Below are 14,719 nucleotides of genomic sequence, written 5' to 3'. Positions count from 1 at the left end.
AAGAGGCCTGTTCACTGCGGGGCGATCAAGGCAGAAAGCTGGGCTATTGGTGTGTGTCATCATTATTCAAAAGATTAGAGCTCGTCCTGTCGTCTTCTCTGTCTTTGTCCCTGCTATTTTGCGCTAGTCTTTTGAATAATGATCACTGCGGGGCTTCCGGCAGACACTCGAAACGGTCATGGCGAATTAGGAAGTCAAGCTTCATTTCGACGAGGCCTGGTGGAAGAAGGTCGGGTGAGAGAGAGTTCTTTGTGCACGAGGTGCGGGACGCCAACAATAGCAGGCGAAGTCACGCCTCATTTCGACGATGCAGGGTGAGAGATGGTCGGTTGAAATTCCTTTCTACACGTGGTGCCAGACTCCAACCCTAACAACCTGTGGTAGAGGATGTGTTAAAAAAAATTGGAATCGAATGCAAATATTCGAAAAAAAGCGACCTTCCAATATAATATTGAACAATGAATATTTTCAGTTAAAACTAACTTAAATATAAAGGTTATGTGGAATCAGAGTCTGAGATCTTGCTTGATGTACGGGGTTTGATTTTACTTTTAAGAGAATTTTTAAAAATCTCCCGTGATATGTAGTAAAATTCCGCTTTCTGAGCTATAGATATCTCAGAGCCGCACATAATTTGCGCAGTAAATGAATGAATATCTGAATAAATAGCTAATTTTTGCTAAATAAGTTTTCAGCCGATTACTTGGCATATTTCACTTTACGAATTGTAGCCGGTAACCTTTAAATTCATATCCACGTGTTAACTTTAAAGTCATATCCAAAGTCATGTCCAGTCAAACTGAAGTTCAGTTAGAGTGTTATGTAATGGGCGTGGTTGCTGAGTTGTTTGTAATGTTCTATAGGCCAGATTACAAATCTGGCATATAGGAAAATACAGCCTACTACTATGTGACTACTAATTAACAATGACAATGGTGTTTATTTTCGCATCAATACAGTGTAGTGATACGAAGGGGGCGTACAGAGAACGCCGTCATTTCACAGCTTTACAAAGCCGCAGGCCCCCGCATTGGCGATCACAGCAATGACAAACATAATTAGCCTATAACTTTTGACAAATTATACACAACATTACGCAAATAACAAAAGAAAGTTGTGTAGAAGAAATGCGAGCTTACACCATCTTAAAGGAATACATAAAATATAAGCATATATTCCTACACAGACAAATGCAATCTTCTACAGAGACACAAACAAGCAAAAAAAAAGCGCAAGGTGTACATTGTAATACAAATATTTTTCTGCTGGATGCAGAGCATGAACGAACAAAGCAAACATACTGCTCTTTTGCAAAAAAAAGAAAGCACCAGACCAAAAACAATTTCGAAGCGTCTGTTGTCCATATGTTGTTCTTCGGTACTTTTAGCATTCATTTTTGCCTGTTGCATATATAGGGGTACTGTTTTCTGAATTGGCAATTTGCTTAAGAAAACCCGATATAGTTTTACACTCTTATAAATTTATAAGATCTACACAGTCGATCAGTTTACATTGTTGCGAGTGGCATCACCCTATATTAAAAAAAATGCAAGTGTATGAAAATAACTGGGCACAGGTTCAATTACGCGTAGGAAGTTTTTTTGCAAAACACGTTGTGCAGATTTTCTTGAGTGATGGTAGCCCAAGCTAAATGACAATAATTGAAATTGAAATTTATTGCATATATAATATAAGTACATTTAGGCATGAAATATATACAGAAGGAGGTCTCATATAGTCAAAGACTGTAAGGGCGAGACCTCCTGTTAATACTTCCAACAGGAAAATAAGATATGTTATTACAGCAAACGGGTGGCGCATACATGATTAAAATAAGAGCATAAATACGTAATAAATAATGAAACATAGGTATGAAAGAAAAGAAAGATAAAATACATAAAAAGTCAACTTTGTACACATTGCAAGAACGCGCGCAACTCAAAGTTGCATGAACTAAGGGCAGAATATTCTCTTAATTTTAGTGGGTAGGGTATTCCATAGTGAAGTTGAGGCAAAATTAGCGGTGCGTTTTCCATTATTAGTTCTTGGTTTAGGCAACAAGAAGTTATTCTGTGAAGCGAATCTCGTAGAAGTGACATGGGGGAAGTGATCTGGGTTAATAAGCTTTATTGGGAGCTTTCCATTGACGAATTTGTAAAATAAAATGCCGAAGGCGTATTCGTTTAAGTTATCCAGTGGTAGTATGATGTGTTCACGAAGCAACAACGAAGCATTAGCTGCGGGTTTGTTAAATGTCGTGGTACGTGTAGTCTGATTTTGAATGTGCTGCAAAGGGGACAAAGGCGAGGAGCACAAGTGTTGCCCCTATGTAGAGATACAATAATTAAAATCACCGTGAATAAATGCGTAATAAAGTGGTAGCAGGGTTTTAATATCAAAGTATGACCTAGAATTTAGTACAATTCTAATGCCGCATCTGATTTCTTCTTTAGTGAGTTGATATGCGTAGTAAATTTCAGATGCCTATCCAATTTTACCCCCAGAAAGGTAGTATCGTGAGAACCAAATATGTCATTAGCAATGAGAATAGATCGAGTGGCAGAAATGTACCTGTTGTGGGAAGAAAATATAATAAAATTAGACTTCTTAGTGTTAATTTAGTTCATTACTCCGGCACCAGTTCAATACATTAACGGCGTCTTTGTTAATTTTAGATAAGAGAAAGCCTATACCTGCACTTATTATGGTAGTGTCATCAGCATAGAGTATGCATTTAGATTAGCTTAAGCACAATTGAAGGTCATTGATATAGATTAAGAATAAGAGAGGACCAAGAACAGAGCCTCGAGGCGCACCAGCATTGGTTACTTTAGGTAATGAATAAGTGCCAGATATCTATACTGATTGATTTCGATTTTGTAAGTAACCGCGGAGTAAAGTTAAAGCGGGGTCGGTTATTCCAATTGATTCTGGCTTCTGAAACAATATGCAATGAACAATGCAATCGAATGTCTTTGAAAGGTAAATGAAAAACGCAGAAAGCCGAGATTGAAACAAACTAGCTGTTAAAAATAATCATCATAACTTTTTGTGGCAGTATATGGTGATTACGATAAGCAATATCAATTACCTGTGATAGTTTTACTGCAACTAATTACTGTTGCTGCTGCTACAACTATTACTACTACTACTACCACAACTACTGTGTACTATTGCTGTTACTATTACTAGCTACTGTATCGTTTGCTGTAAATGTTGAAATTTAGTTCTGATTCATTACCTAAGTTGTTTATGTGTTTGTCTTTGTTTACTATGTCAATCTCTCCTAACGGGTAATACTACAAACCATTCTTCTGAAAGTTGAAAAAAAATGTGTTATTATGTAAATGTCTACCTTTTTGCACCTATTATGTAATATGTAACAACATCGCTGTACTGACTCTGCCGGGCCTAGTCGCACAAGTGCTCGTGGACTTAGACAGGCCCGTTTCTTTGTTTTGCTTTTAGATGTGTGTAAATAAACTATTATTATTATTATTATTATTATTATTATTATTATTATTATTATTATTATTATTATTATTATTATTATTATTATTATTATTATTATTATTTATACTACTGATACTACTACTGTTTCTGCTGTTATTGTGCTCACTACACTGCTGCTACTATTATACAGTAAAAAGCCTCTATAACGAGGTGACCCATGGATCGAAAATGCTTTGTTAGACAGGCCACTTCATTGTAGAGGCCGTGCACCGCACCGCCGACAACAGAGCTGACCGAGCACGTCCAACAAAAGAAAACATTTAACATTAATTCAAAAGAGACTTAGTAAATCGCTAATCTTATTGTGCACACTTTGTCGGACCGAATGTGTTATTGCAGCGAGATTTTCGACTCCACGTTGATACGCAGGAGCTATGCATCAAGCTGCAGATCGTTGATTTCCTCTGTCGGGTCCCTTCACGTCGTGGTTCTCGGTTCGCTTGAAGAATCATCACTGTTGGCTTCGTTGACGTTCGCGTTCTTTGCGCTTGAGATGGCTTTGGAGACGTCATCGGTCGTCAATTACGATTACATAATCTCTTCGTCATCAGTTGTGACGTCAGCCGTCGCACACGCTGATGTGTTGCAATGAGCAGCTAAGCACGAGTTGAGCGATTCCTGTAGCAGTGCAGCAGCACTGATGGGTTGAGTGTAGTCGGTGCCGCTAGCGCAAGCGCAGAGCTCAACTCTGCGGAGGGCATTGGCGCTACGCGGCATTCGACGTAAAGCAATAATTAGGCCGTAGGTGATGCTTAAGGCCCAGACAAGGAAACGTTCCTTTCCTTCGAGCGCTTCCTAACCTTACGTGAGGCCTCCGTACAGCGAAGGACCGATGGAGGAAGCACGCGTACTCTGAAAGCTCCCTTCACCCGTCCTCACGTAAGGAGCGGTTGCCGCATGCCTGGGTTCGAGATTATCTCTTAAATTCTTTACGCGAACACCATTATTCTATTAAATAATGTTGTATCGTGGCACAATCTTTAAATTGAAGAGCTAATATAGAGAAGCGTGGACACTTTCTTCTAGTTTTGTTTACTAAAGTAAAAAAAAGTAGCGCATTACAGTGCAAAACTTGATGTGCTCCATCAACGCTGGCACGCCGGCGTCGTACAACGCCTAGAAACGCCTAGCAACGCTTTCACGCCACACGCGTCACTGAAACGAACATGCTTGGCAAGACGTACCGTGCTCGCGCTTCTTCGCAGGTGGGCGACAGCGCGCATGCGCAAGCAAACGTCACGTGGTTAAGCAGTGAGGTGAACCGCTCATTCAGCGCCAGGTGCGGCGTAAGGACGCATGAAGGTAACTTTGGAGCTACCTTATGCTGAGGAAGCACCAAGGAAGCCTTCACCGAGGGTCCTTCAGTAAGGAACTTTTCAGAGTGACTTAAAGGGACACTAAAGGTTAGTGTTAAGTGAACGTGGACTGTTGCAATACCATCCCAGAAACCTCGAAACGCTTTTTTCGTGCCAAGGAGAGACTTATTTTAAGAGAAAATGCGTTTTGAAGCGTCCACGTACCTCTAGCGCAGTTCAAATCGCCCGCCCTCCGATCGAGGAGTACTGACATCATGGTCTCATAGTGACGTTGCGCCATCGGTGAGTAGAACGGCGTCCGCAGACGGCGCTACGGCTTTTCTGCGCAAAACGCAAACGCGCGGCCAGAAACAGCCAAGACAGAGCCGACAGCAGAGAGAAAGCGGGAGTATGATGGCTAGCGGAAGGAGAAACGCGCGACCATAAGCTGGTACTTTATTCTATGACGCAAACTTCCACGCTCGTCGCAATGGACCCTAACAACGACAGATTGGCTCGCGATGCTGGGCTCAACTTCAGCGATTTGAGCACTGACGAGCGCGACCTGCTGCTGAGGGCTTGCGCTGCCGGCGTCGTTGCGTTCTACGACGGCGGCCTCGACACCGGCTCTCCGGAGCGGGAAAGCAACGAGGGCTTCCCACGACATCACAAGGACGTGGTATTCTCACTGCTTGTCCGAAATGAAAGTTTCGCGAGCCAGCAGAACCCGCACAGCACGACGCGATAACGAAACTACTGAAACTCCAAAGCGTGCGCGGCGCAGAGTCGAGCGCGCAGAGTCGAGCGAAAACGAAACCTTTCGACCACCCATACTACAGAAGGGTAACGTCAAAATGTTTTTTCTTTGAATCGAATAGACGTAGACAAGTAGCATTTTCTTCCGTCTTATAATCGAATGAAATGATCTTTTCAATACGAGTAGTTGAATATTAGTAACACAAATTATGATTAGTGCTTTCGTCATCGGGCTAGTACCGGAATGTCGCTGGGGGGTCTCAAATCGTGTCATGCATTTACCTCAATTTATCGGTTACTAAAGCTCTGTTCGCGATTATATTGACGCCTTAGACGTTCTAGAACATTGCTCTACCACTTTAACTTGACTTTCTGGTAACCTTTAGTGTCCCTTTAAGGTAGCCTCACAATGAAGGCTTCCTTACTGAGGTAAGGAAGATTTCATTGTTTGGCCCTTAATTCATTCATTGCACGGGCTCATTCGTTGTAGTGGTCTTCGCTGTAGAGCCGTTTGCGAAAGGATAGGGATAGGGATATTGATAGGGAAAGGTAGAGACAATGCGAAAGGATAGGGATTCCGTGGGGACAATCTATCCTTCGTTATACATGTCATTTAGCTGTAGAGGCTTTATACTGTACTATTAATCTGCTGCTACTGCTATTATACTGCTACTACTCGTACTACTACTACTACTACTACTGCTAGCTACAGAGGTCATTTCTGCTACTCCCTTCTACAACTACTACTGCTTCTGCTTCTACTACTATTGTGCTACTGTACTGCTACTACTATTTACTACTACCCTGCTGCTACTATTATACTACTATACTGCTACTACTATAATATTACTCCAACTCGTGCTACTACTAGGACTACTACTACTACTGCTGCTGCTGCTATAGCTACTAACTACTGCTGCTGCTACTACTACTAGGGCTTAGTAGTGTGCGTTGATGGGCTAGTTGGTGCATCATTACAGTATAGGTTGCTACAGTTCGCATCTGTACTTGTTGGAACCCCCTGTACTGTCATCACTGCTAGAGCTGCCGCCCCCGTTTGCTCCGAAATGATTTGGTGTCCTCGCGTGGCTTTTCTGGCAATTTACAGCGCGTGCTTTCTTTCCCGTTCCTTGTTTTCAGCTTGTCTTCAGACCACGCACGGCGTCACTGGGGGTGAGTCCTTATTTTTCAGGGGGTATAGCTCGAAGTGAACTCTGATTTGACTTTTTTGAATAAACGCAGCTCTGATGCTTCCTCTGAAGGGAGGGGGGGGGGGGGTAAAGCTCTATAATTTTTAACTACTTGGACTAATTATGCTTACAGGCTCGGAAATGGGAATTTATACACATATGCATGTACAGAAATGTAAGGCCTACACATAGACAAAAATATAAAACCCCTTTAATTGTGACATAGCTAGTGAGAAAGAGCGAAATGTACACGTTGAACAATAAAACTGTATAATTAAAAGGCAGACCTGCATAACAAATTACAGGTTAATAGGCGTGTAATGCTTTTGTGAAATAAGTTAGAAAATAATAATCGAAACATGGTTTGCTGGTGTCGCATGGAACAATAACAAAAAAAAAACGAAACATCGAAACTATATGCGATAGAAGACAATGCAATGCACAGGTTGGGTGTCAGTATATAAAGATGAACAAGCAAAAAAAAAGGAACACATAAACTTTGCACTGCGCCTGACACGTGAAGGCGATATTACCTTGTGTTAGCGCGAAATGTCCAGGTGACATGGAATGTATACCCTGGCTGGTCGAGGAAGCGATTGTGTCCGGAATAGGTCGTTCCACATCCGTACTTGTCGGCGAAGAGTCGAGCGGTGGTGGTTTGATGATGGTGTGTCCCACCATAGATGCGCATGAAACTGAGCATACAATCTTCTTGACGTCTGCAAATAATATTGCAAGATGTGTTAGTCTGCTACTCACATCCCATAATCACGTAATTTGAAATTACCGTGGCTACTGCTTATCAGCATCACCAAACGTGCAGCAGTGTAGAAACAGAATGGTCTATTACATTTTGTCTTACTCTCCATTGGCGCCAAATGTTATGTCGAACTGTGCCCGGCGTTTACTAAATAAAGCGATGCCTAGGAATATCTGTCTTGAATGTAGCATGCGCGGTATTTGAGAGCATTTTCTATCCGTATACTAATCTACTAGGCTCCGAAATGTTTTCTACTTGCAATACTTGCTTGTGTTCTATGTTTACTGTGTATTGTGTTGCAATTGAATGTAAATTTCTGATGTTGTAAACCAAGAACCAAGGTGGCTCGGCCGCTTTCAAGTGACATGTGTTCAATTCTAGCTCCGGTCTGCACACATCATTGCGATGTAAATAAATTGAACTTGTACTAGAGCTCGCACGACTCCTCGTGAAAAAAGTTGGCGGAGCAGTAATTCTGCCGACTGCTTCCGGTGGCTGTGGTTCTCGGCTCTGATCGTGTTCTTCATCGGCGGCGCCTGTCACCGTGGTTGTTGGTTTGAGAGGGCGCCGAATCGAGGTTTGCGCATCTGCGTGCGAGATTTTCCCCGTGTTCAATGCGCGACACCTTTTCTTTTCCTCCTTTCCCCTTCTTGTTCCAGCGAGCGAGGTTTCGTCAGGTGAGTGTACTGCGCAAGGCGACGTGTACCGAGCGGCCACCGACGCCCGTAGGGCGCAGTGATGCGATGTCCTCGAGCAGCGCCCAGCCGTGCAGGCGAAGAAGTTCGGTGAGGGGTGGCGCCTACAGCTTGTCGCTGGAGGCGATCAACGCGTACTGGAGGGAGTTGTCTTGCTCGAAACGAAAACGCAGGTTAACAAACTTGAAGGGATGCTAAGTAAACAAACAGGAAGAGTTGTTATTGGGAAACTGCCTTTCTTGGATAGTACAGAAAGAGCCGCCGCTTTCGTGGTTTGGCCAACTGAATTAAGCTGCGACATCCCGTAGCTGCGCTGTGGGTCATGAGGGACGCCGCCTAGCGACGGGTTCCGGATTCATTTTGGCCGCCCGAGCTGCGTGCGAGCGTTTTTGCGTTTTGCCTCCATCGGAAAGCGGCCACTTCGGTCGACGTCAAAGCCTCTACCTCGTGCTCATTAGCGCAGCGCCATAGCAACGGGGCTACTGCGCGTTCGACGAGGCCTGTTATACGTGAGCAAAAACGAAATACGAGCAGCGAGGCCGCTAAAGCTGGCTATTATTTTCTTTTCTAGTAAACTACTGACTGAGACATTGAGGCAGATATGTATAAAGAGTGTTTTTTTTTTCACTGGAACTCGATACAGTCTCCTTTTATCGAGACAAGGAGGAGTGCAAAAAGGGCGGTGAAAGTCGTAACACGGGAGCCGCCTGCTGCGCTGGCCTTCCGAAACGTCTCGACTGTCCCCTTTGATAAGGAGCTCGGCAGGGTTCATTGAAGGGACATTGGAGACAAATTTATTTAGTTCACAGTGGAATCCTTTCACAAGGCTATTTTCATTCGTCTGGAAGAAAAATAAAATATCGCAGGACCTAGTGATAAAATTTAAGGCCTTGTGCGTCGTTGCGACGTCGCAACTTTCCATGTATTTGCAGATATTTTGGTGGGCCATTTTAGCGCAGGTAAGTTTGAGGCCTCGATTGCTTTGGTAGGCAACGCCTTTGCTGACAAAGATTCCCTAGACCCGAGCTGACGTGGCGCTAGAGTTAGGGCGGTTAGGTGTCGCCACCCGCCTTTCTATAGGTCCCCTCCGGGGTCACCTTTTCGCGATTGGAGTCGGCCTTAGCGCAATCGTTTGTTTGCCGATACAACTCAATTTGGTATACGTGTTCTGTGTCATTTCCAGAGGGGACGCTCCATGGATGACGTGCTCTGCCTGCAATATATCGCTTTATTCAGTCGCCGTCTGAAAAAAAGAAGAGTGTAAGGAGCGTGTGGCCTCTTCGTTTGTGAGCGCTGTTCACCACTGGGTTTTGGTAACGATATGTCCAGCATCGGGATTGGCTGGCTTTAACGAAGCGTTCTAACTTAAGAACGTTTCTGCGAATAATTTTTATTCCCCCTCCTCTCCCCTCCCCTGCACCCGCTTGAACGCACCCATTTGCCTTGCGGCTACCGACTTCTTAAAGGGGCCCCGAACCACCCTTCTGGCTCGGTGAAATAACATGTTCGGCGGGCAGCATGCGCTGCTGTGAACATCTCAGCCAAGTTTCGATGTCGAACGCGGTGCGTAGAGCTCGCAAGCGGATCGGGAAGTTAGCTCTCTCTCTCTCAAACGCTCTTTTCAACAGAAAACCCAGACCTCACTCTCATGTAGACGCATTATTTCGTCATTCCCTTAGATGGCTGCTATTGGCCTGGCGTCAAGCTGCCCGGTAGTGTCTCTGTGTAGGCTTAGTGCGCGCCGATGGACGCGCCACTAGTGGCGGCCTTGCGCAGAACACGCGGGAGAGGAGCCAGCCGCGCGCCGTAGTTTGTTGTGCCGTTGATAGTGCTTCTCTCTCTTATTCACGTTTTCGGAACAAAATAGGCAATATCCTTCGCATTTGTGAGGTGGCCAAAGCTTCAAAGAATGTCGAAGAAGAATTGTTGCGCAGTGAGGGGCTCAAATATTGGCGAAAACCTGTCGGCGATGCGGTTCTAATCATTGCCCGCAAAGCCTCATCAGCGGTAGCAATGGTAGCAATGGATTGTCGCTTCGGCGGCAAATTTCTTGTTCTCATCCTTTCCTTTGTCGCTTCGGTGTATTTTTTTTTTTCACTGGATCGTAGCTATAGACGCTTAAGCGACGAAGTTCGTCTGCAGTGCAGCATGCGGTTTAAAGGCATTTCGCTAAAGTTCGGAATGCCGTTTGCCGCTTATATTGTTTTCCGCCTCCTTACCGCGTTGGGCTAGCTAGGCAGCACGACTGTACGAGCGCATTGTGTTGTATGCTAAAGCTACTGAAGTTTGCAAGAACTGAAATTGTTATTTTTATGCGGCTCGGTAAATCCTCGCACCAGCTGTCGCGCACTTCATGTTTTCATAAAAGATCTATTTTATGCGTGGCTTCGCACATATTGCATGACACATGTTGCTTCATGCATAACTCTTGTTGATTCTTTTGAGCTGCGAGGTTTTCACCCTGCCTCGTTTGTAAAGGGTATAAATCACGCTGTGCCTTATCGGAATTATACTAATTTAGTGCTTCTTTAAGAACTTTATTCTTTTCGCCCGAGGGCATCTTAGATATTGTGATTTTGGGGGGAAATTTATTTAGAAGATAGGTAGTTCCGGGCGAGAATTACTAATAGTTGCTGCATATATGGTATTTTCGTTCCATTTTTCGCTGAAAAGTTCGCGTCACGTTTGGGAAGTCATCACACCTCGACGGTGTCTGAGCAGAGTTAACCCGCCGAGTATTTTGTTTGTTTCACAACGCAGTCGCTTTTTGCATGTGGATTTTGTACTCAACTGAATTATTTCTTATTATGCTTACGCCGCAGAGGACTAAACCCGGCCTTGCCGCCAGCGCTCATCTACTTTGACTGGCGCTGCTCTGCCTTTAAGTATATCATGTGGCACCTCTCTAGTAACATTAAAAAAGTAAGTACTGAAAGGTTAGTCAGACTTTAGCTTTGTACGTTTCCAAGCAGCTCCCTTGGGGAATTTAAAATTGCAAAAACTGCAGCGGGAACGGCAGTTCATCGGCGGTACAGTGCTAACACGCGCTTTTATTAACCCATGCGTTTGGTGACTTCTTTGACTAGCGTACGCGTTTCCATCAGTGAATTCGCAATTACTCTTCTTGAGGCGACTTTGACTGCACTTATCGGCGATGTCGCATGTATTCATCGGCAGAAAAATCACAACCGCATATGAAGACATCGCAACGTGAGGATTTGTTTGATATAAGTCTGCGCTAACGACGGGTGCTTGTTATTGAGCTACAGAAGCAGCATTACGGCAGGGGTAGAATTTAAAAAAAAAACACGATCGGGACATCGCATTAGTCAACAAATTTATCGGCTAGCTAACATGAGCTCCACTTCGTGTAAATGGGTTTCGTGGTGTTTGTCTTCGGGACGCACCTGGCACGTATGTGGACCATGTTGTCCCAAACACCAGTGACATCGTGTTCATACCCGCTCCCACAGAGGTCAGCGTCTTCCCTACAACTGTCACCGCAGAAGAAGCAGTCTGGCGCCCGAACAAAGGAGAAATCCCCGTCGCGATGTTCAGCCGTGCTTGCTGCAAGGGGTTGTCGTCTGCTACTGCTCCCGCGCGTACTGTTGGAAGCGCCCGCCAGGTGGCTATCAGTGGCGCCTCTATACGCCTCTTGCACCGCCTATAGAGGCGCCACTGAAAGCCATAGAGTTACTATACTGACTCTAGAGGACAAACTACCCATAGGGTCCATGCATTGAAATCGGGAACCGCAAGAGCGCAGCCAATTTGCTACGCGCCGAGGTTGCCAGCTCCTGAGACGCTTGCTAGACTTGGTGACAGTAGTCAGTTTTAATCCGGCAACCGTAGCAGCGTAGCAGCATTGCGTCTCGCTTGTGGTGTCGTGATGTGTCCGTGTAGCCGTGTGTTTGGGCTTTATAAGTTGGTTCCTTATTCTATGTTGCGGGACGGTGTGGGTGTGGTCCATGTTGGCCGTACAGGTGGCAGTTATGCAACCGAGGGATGATCCTGCTGAAGTTTCCAGCGGTATGCGGTTTTCAGCGGTCACGCCTGTTGCAGGAGTGTCACTCGACGAGGTTACGAGCTCGAAGCTGGGGTCAGATTCCTCGTTGGCGTTCCGCAATTCTCTTCGCACGGGCGCGGTATGTTGCAAAAGCCGCTCTCGCGATCTATCGTCGCGACGATAGATCGGGTTTTTTTTTATTATTATAAGTACTGATCCAGCTGTAAGGCACATGTAACCGACAAACGGAAGTCTCAGGAGAGCGCCTGAGATTATAATAAAGCAGGCGGCGCAGGAACTCCAGGGCACCCAAGGGACAGTGGGGGGATCAAAGCTCGAAGCAGAACGGTACGTAGGTCGGGGCCGCCGGGGCAAATGTGTGCCAGGGAGTGTTCGCACGGACAGCTCCCCTGGCACGCGAAGCAGTGCCTCGCAAGGTCGAGGCACTTTAAAGGCACCCGCGCCCAAGATCTTTCTTTTGCCTCGGTGCAGTGAGCACGATTAACGAGAATATTATGGAGGGCATCCGGTGTAGTCGCGAATGCGTCATAACAAATGTAGCTCGCGTCGCCTGGCGTGTGTAGTAATATCAGAGTTGGTTGTATGAACTTTATGCATAATACGCTTTGTTATGGTGCCTTAACGGAATGGGTCTAGAGGACGGTGTTGGTAAATGTTTTCGTACCGCCCTAACCCTATGCCCCCGTTTTTATGTATACATACAATTCCTTGCCATGACGGATCATAGCCTCCTTTATTTTTGAAAAATAGAAGAGGCTATGGACGGATTGACCAGTTCAAGTTGTCAACTTGTCAGTGACTATCATAGGAATCACTGTAATAAACACGATTCCACGGTCGGATTGGTTACTTTTATTTTTTGTTGTAACACTGAGGACTACACAGTACTTTATTTTGTATATGTGAGAGAAGTATGTGGATATCACGAGGTTAAGCGAATGTGCAATACACAGACAAAGAAGCTGCAACATCATGAATTGCATTGACGGCCACACAACGCATACGTAATTAAACGTGCAAAAATAGGGGTAAGCTTCAAAATACGCTCTGTAGCACTGCAAAGTATAACATGTATGTGTACAATAAATGTCAAAAAAAAAAACAATGCATCAATGTCCCATTTGCCTTCAAGTTTATTAGCAAGTTCAAGTTTACTGAAGTTTATTATGAGCATATGTACAACAGGAATCTACTGACACACCCGCAGTCAAGGTGGCTGTTCGAGGTGTGCTGGCTGTCTCAGTGTAAGAAAAAGAAATTGGGTGAATGTCGACACCAGTGCCACTGCTTCTTGCCTCTGACCTGCACGTGCCTCCACGGCATCTTTGTGCACAAGTGTGCTGGCGTGGCGAGGCGTAGGAGTCATCCGAGAGAAAGAGCATCGTTTACATGGAGAAGTGGCTGTTCACATTGCCTGCCGCTTTCCCTCAAATGTTTCCTTGGCGACTAGGGTGACACACCCGCAGTCAAGGTGGCTGTTCGAGGTGTGCTGGCTGCCTCAGTGTAAGAAAAAGAAATTGGGTGAATGTCGACACCAGTGCCACTGCTTCTTGCCTGACCTGCACATGCCTCCGCGGCATCTTTGTGCACAAGTGTGCTGGCGTGATGAGGCGTAGCAGTCATCCGAGAGAAAGAGTGCTGTTTACATGGAGAAGTGGCTGTTCACATTGCCTGTCGCTTTCCCTCAAATATTTCCTTGGCGACTAGGATGACATACTCGCAGTCAAGGCGGCTGTTCGAGGTGTGCTGACTGCCTAAACGAAAGAAAAAGAAAGAAATTAGATGAATGTCGATACCAGTGCTATTGCTTCTTGCCTCTTACCTGCATTTGCCTCCACGGCCTCTTGGCTTGCGGAGCCTGTATGAGGGAGCTGCTGTGGCTAGGCGTAGGCATTGTCTAAGCAAAAAGAAAAGGCCATTAAAATGGGGAATTATGGAAATAAATGCAGTTGTATATCTGCTTCTTGCACTCTTCTTGCCAAAAATTTTCAAACATAGTGTCCAGTACACACCAGCACTTTGACTGCTGCTGCTTTTTACCTGCAGGTGTTGCTGCGAGATCCTTAGTATGGTTGCATGCAGCATTGTAACACTTGGTGGAGGCATTTGAAATGGTAGCCAAAAATATAAAAGAATCATCCTTGTCTGCATGAATGCTTTCAATTTCTAAATGCACTGGTAACTATCACTATTAGTGGAAGGCCCCCCTCATCTATGCTGCAAGTGCCATAGCTCGGAACTGAACTTTTCCTTTAGTGTTTCACAAGGCGTCTGATATGTCCACATTAGATGTGATGTGTTTGTTTTTATTTATCCCAGTGAGGAAAGAGCATCGTTAAATTGTGTTTTTATTTTTGCGTGTCTTGTTTTTTGGTTTATTTCTGAATTTATCAAGCAGTAGTCTCATGATGCTAAAGTGACTCATGTAATGGCAATCAGCTTTTGTTTTGCAGAAAAACAACGCATTTCCTGACCCATTGTTT

General features: G+C 44.9%; 1 protein-coding gene and 1 long non-coding RNA gene across 2 annotated transcripts in view; one reads left to right on the top strand and one right to left on the bottom strand.

Moving 5' to 3' along the window:
* LOC142590860 (uncharacterized) overlaps positions 1–8,282 on the top strand; it is a 40,929-nt gene extending 32,647 nt beyond the window's left edge. Inside the window, exons 8-9 of the mRNA XM_075703258.1 lie at positions 6,705–6,737; positions 8,174–8,282. Coding sequence (XP_075559373.1) covers positions 6,705–6,737; positions 8,174–8,253 — 113 coding nt within the window. The 3' untranslated portion in view covers positions 8,254–8,282. The remainder of the gene's footprint in view (positions 1–6,704; positions 6,738–8,173) is intronic.
* Positions 8,283–13,351: 5,069 nt separating this feature from the next.
* On the bottom strand, positions 13,352–14,148 carry LOC142590859 (uncharacterized). The gene is made up of 2 exons (XR_012830243.1): positions 14,059–14,148; positions 13,352–13,733 (listed from the first exon to the last, which is right to left on the bottom strand). It is a non-coding gene; the product is annotated as an uncharacterized LOC142590859 (long non-coding RNA).
* Positions 14,149–14,719: the final 571 nt, after the last annotated feature.

Source organism: Dermacentor variabilis, chromosome 8 (assembly GCF_050947875.1).
Source record: "Dermacentor variabilis isolate Ectoservices chromosome 8, ASM5094787v1, whole genome shotgun sequence".
In the NCBI taxonomy this organism is placed as follows: domain Eukaryota; kingdom Metazoa; phylum Arthropoda; class Arachnida; order Ixodida; family Ixodidae; genus Dermacentor; species Dermacentor variabilis.
This window is presented reverse-complemented; position numbering and strand designations above follow the sequence as displayed.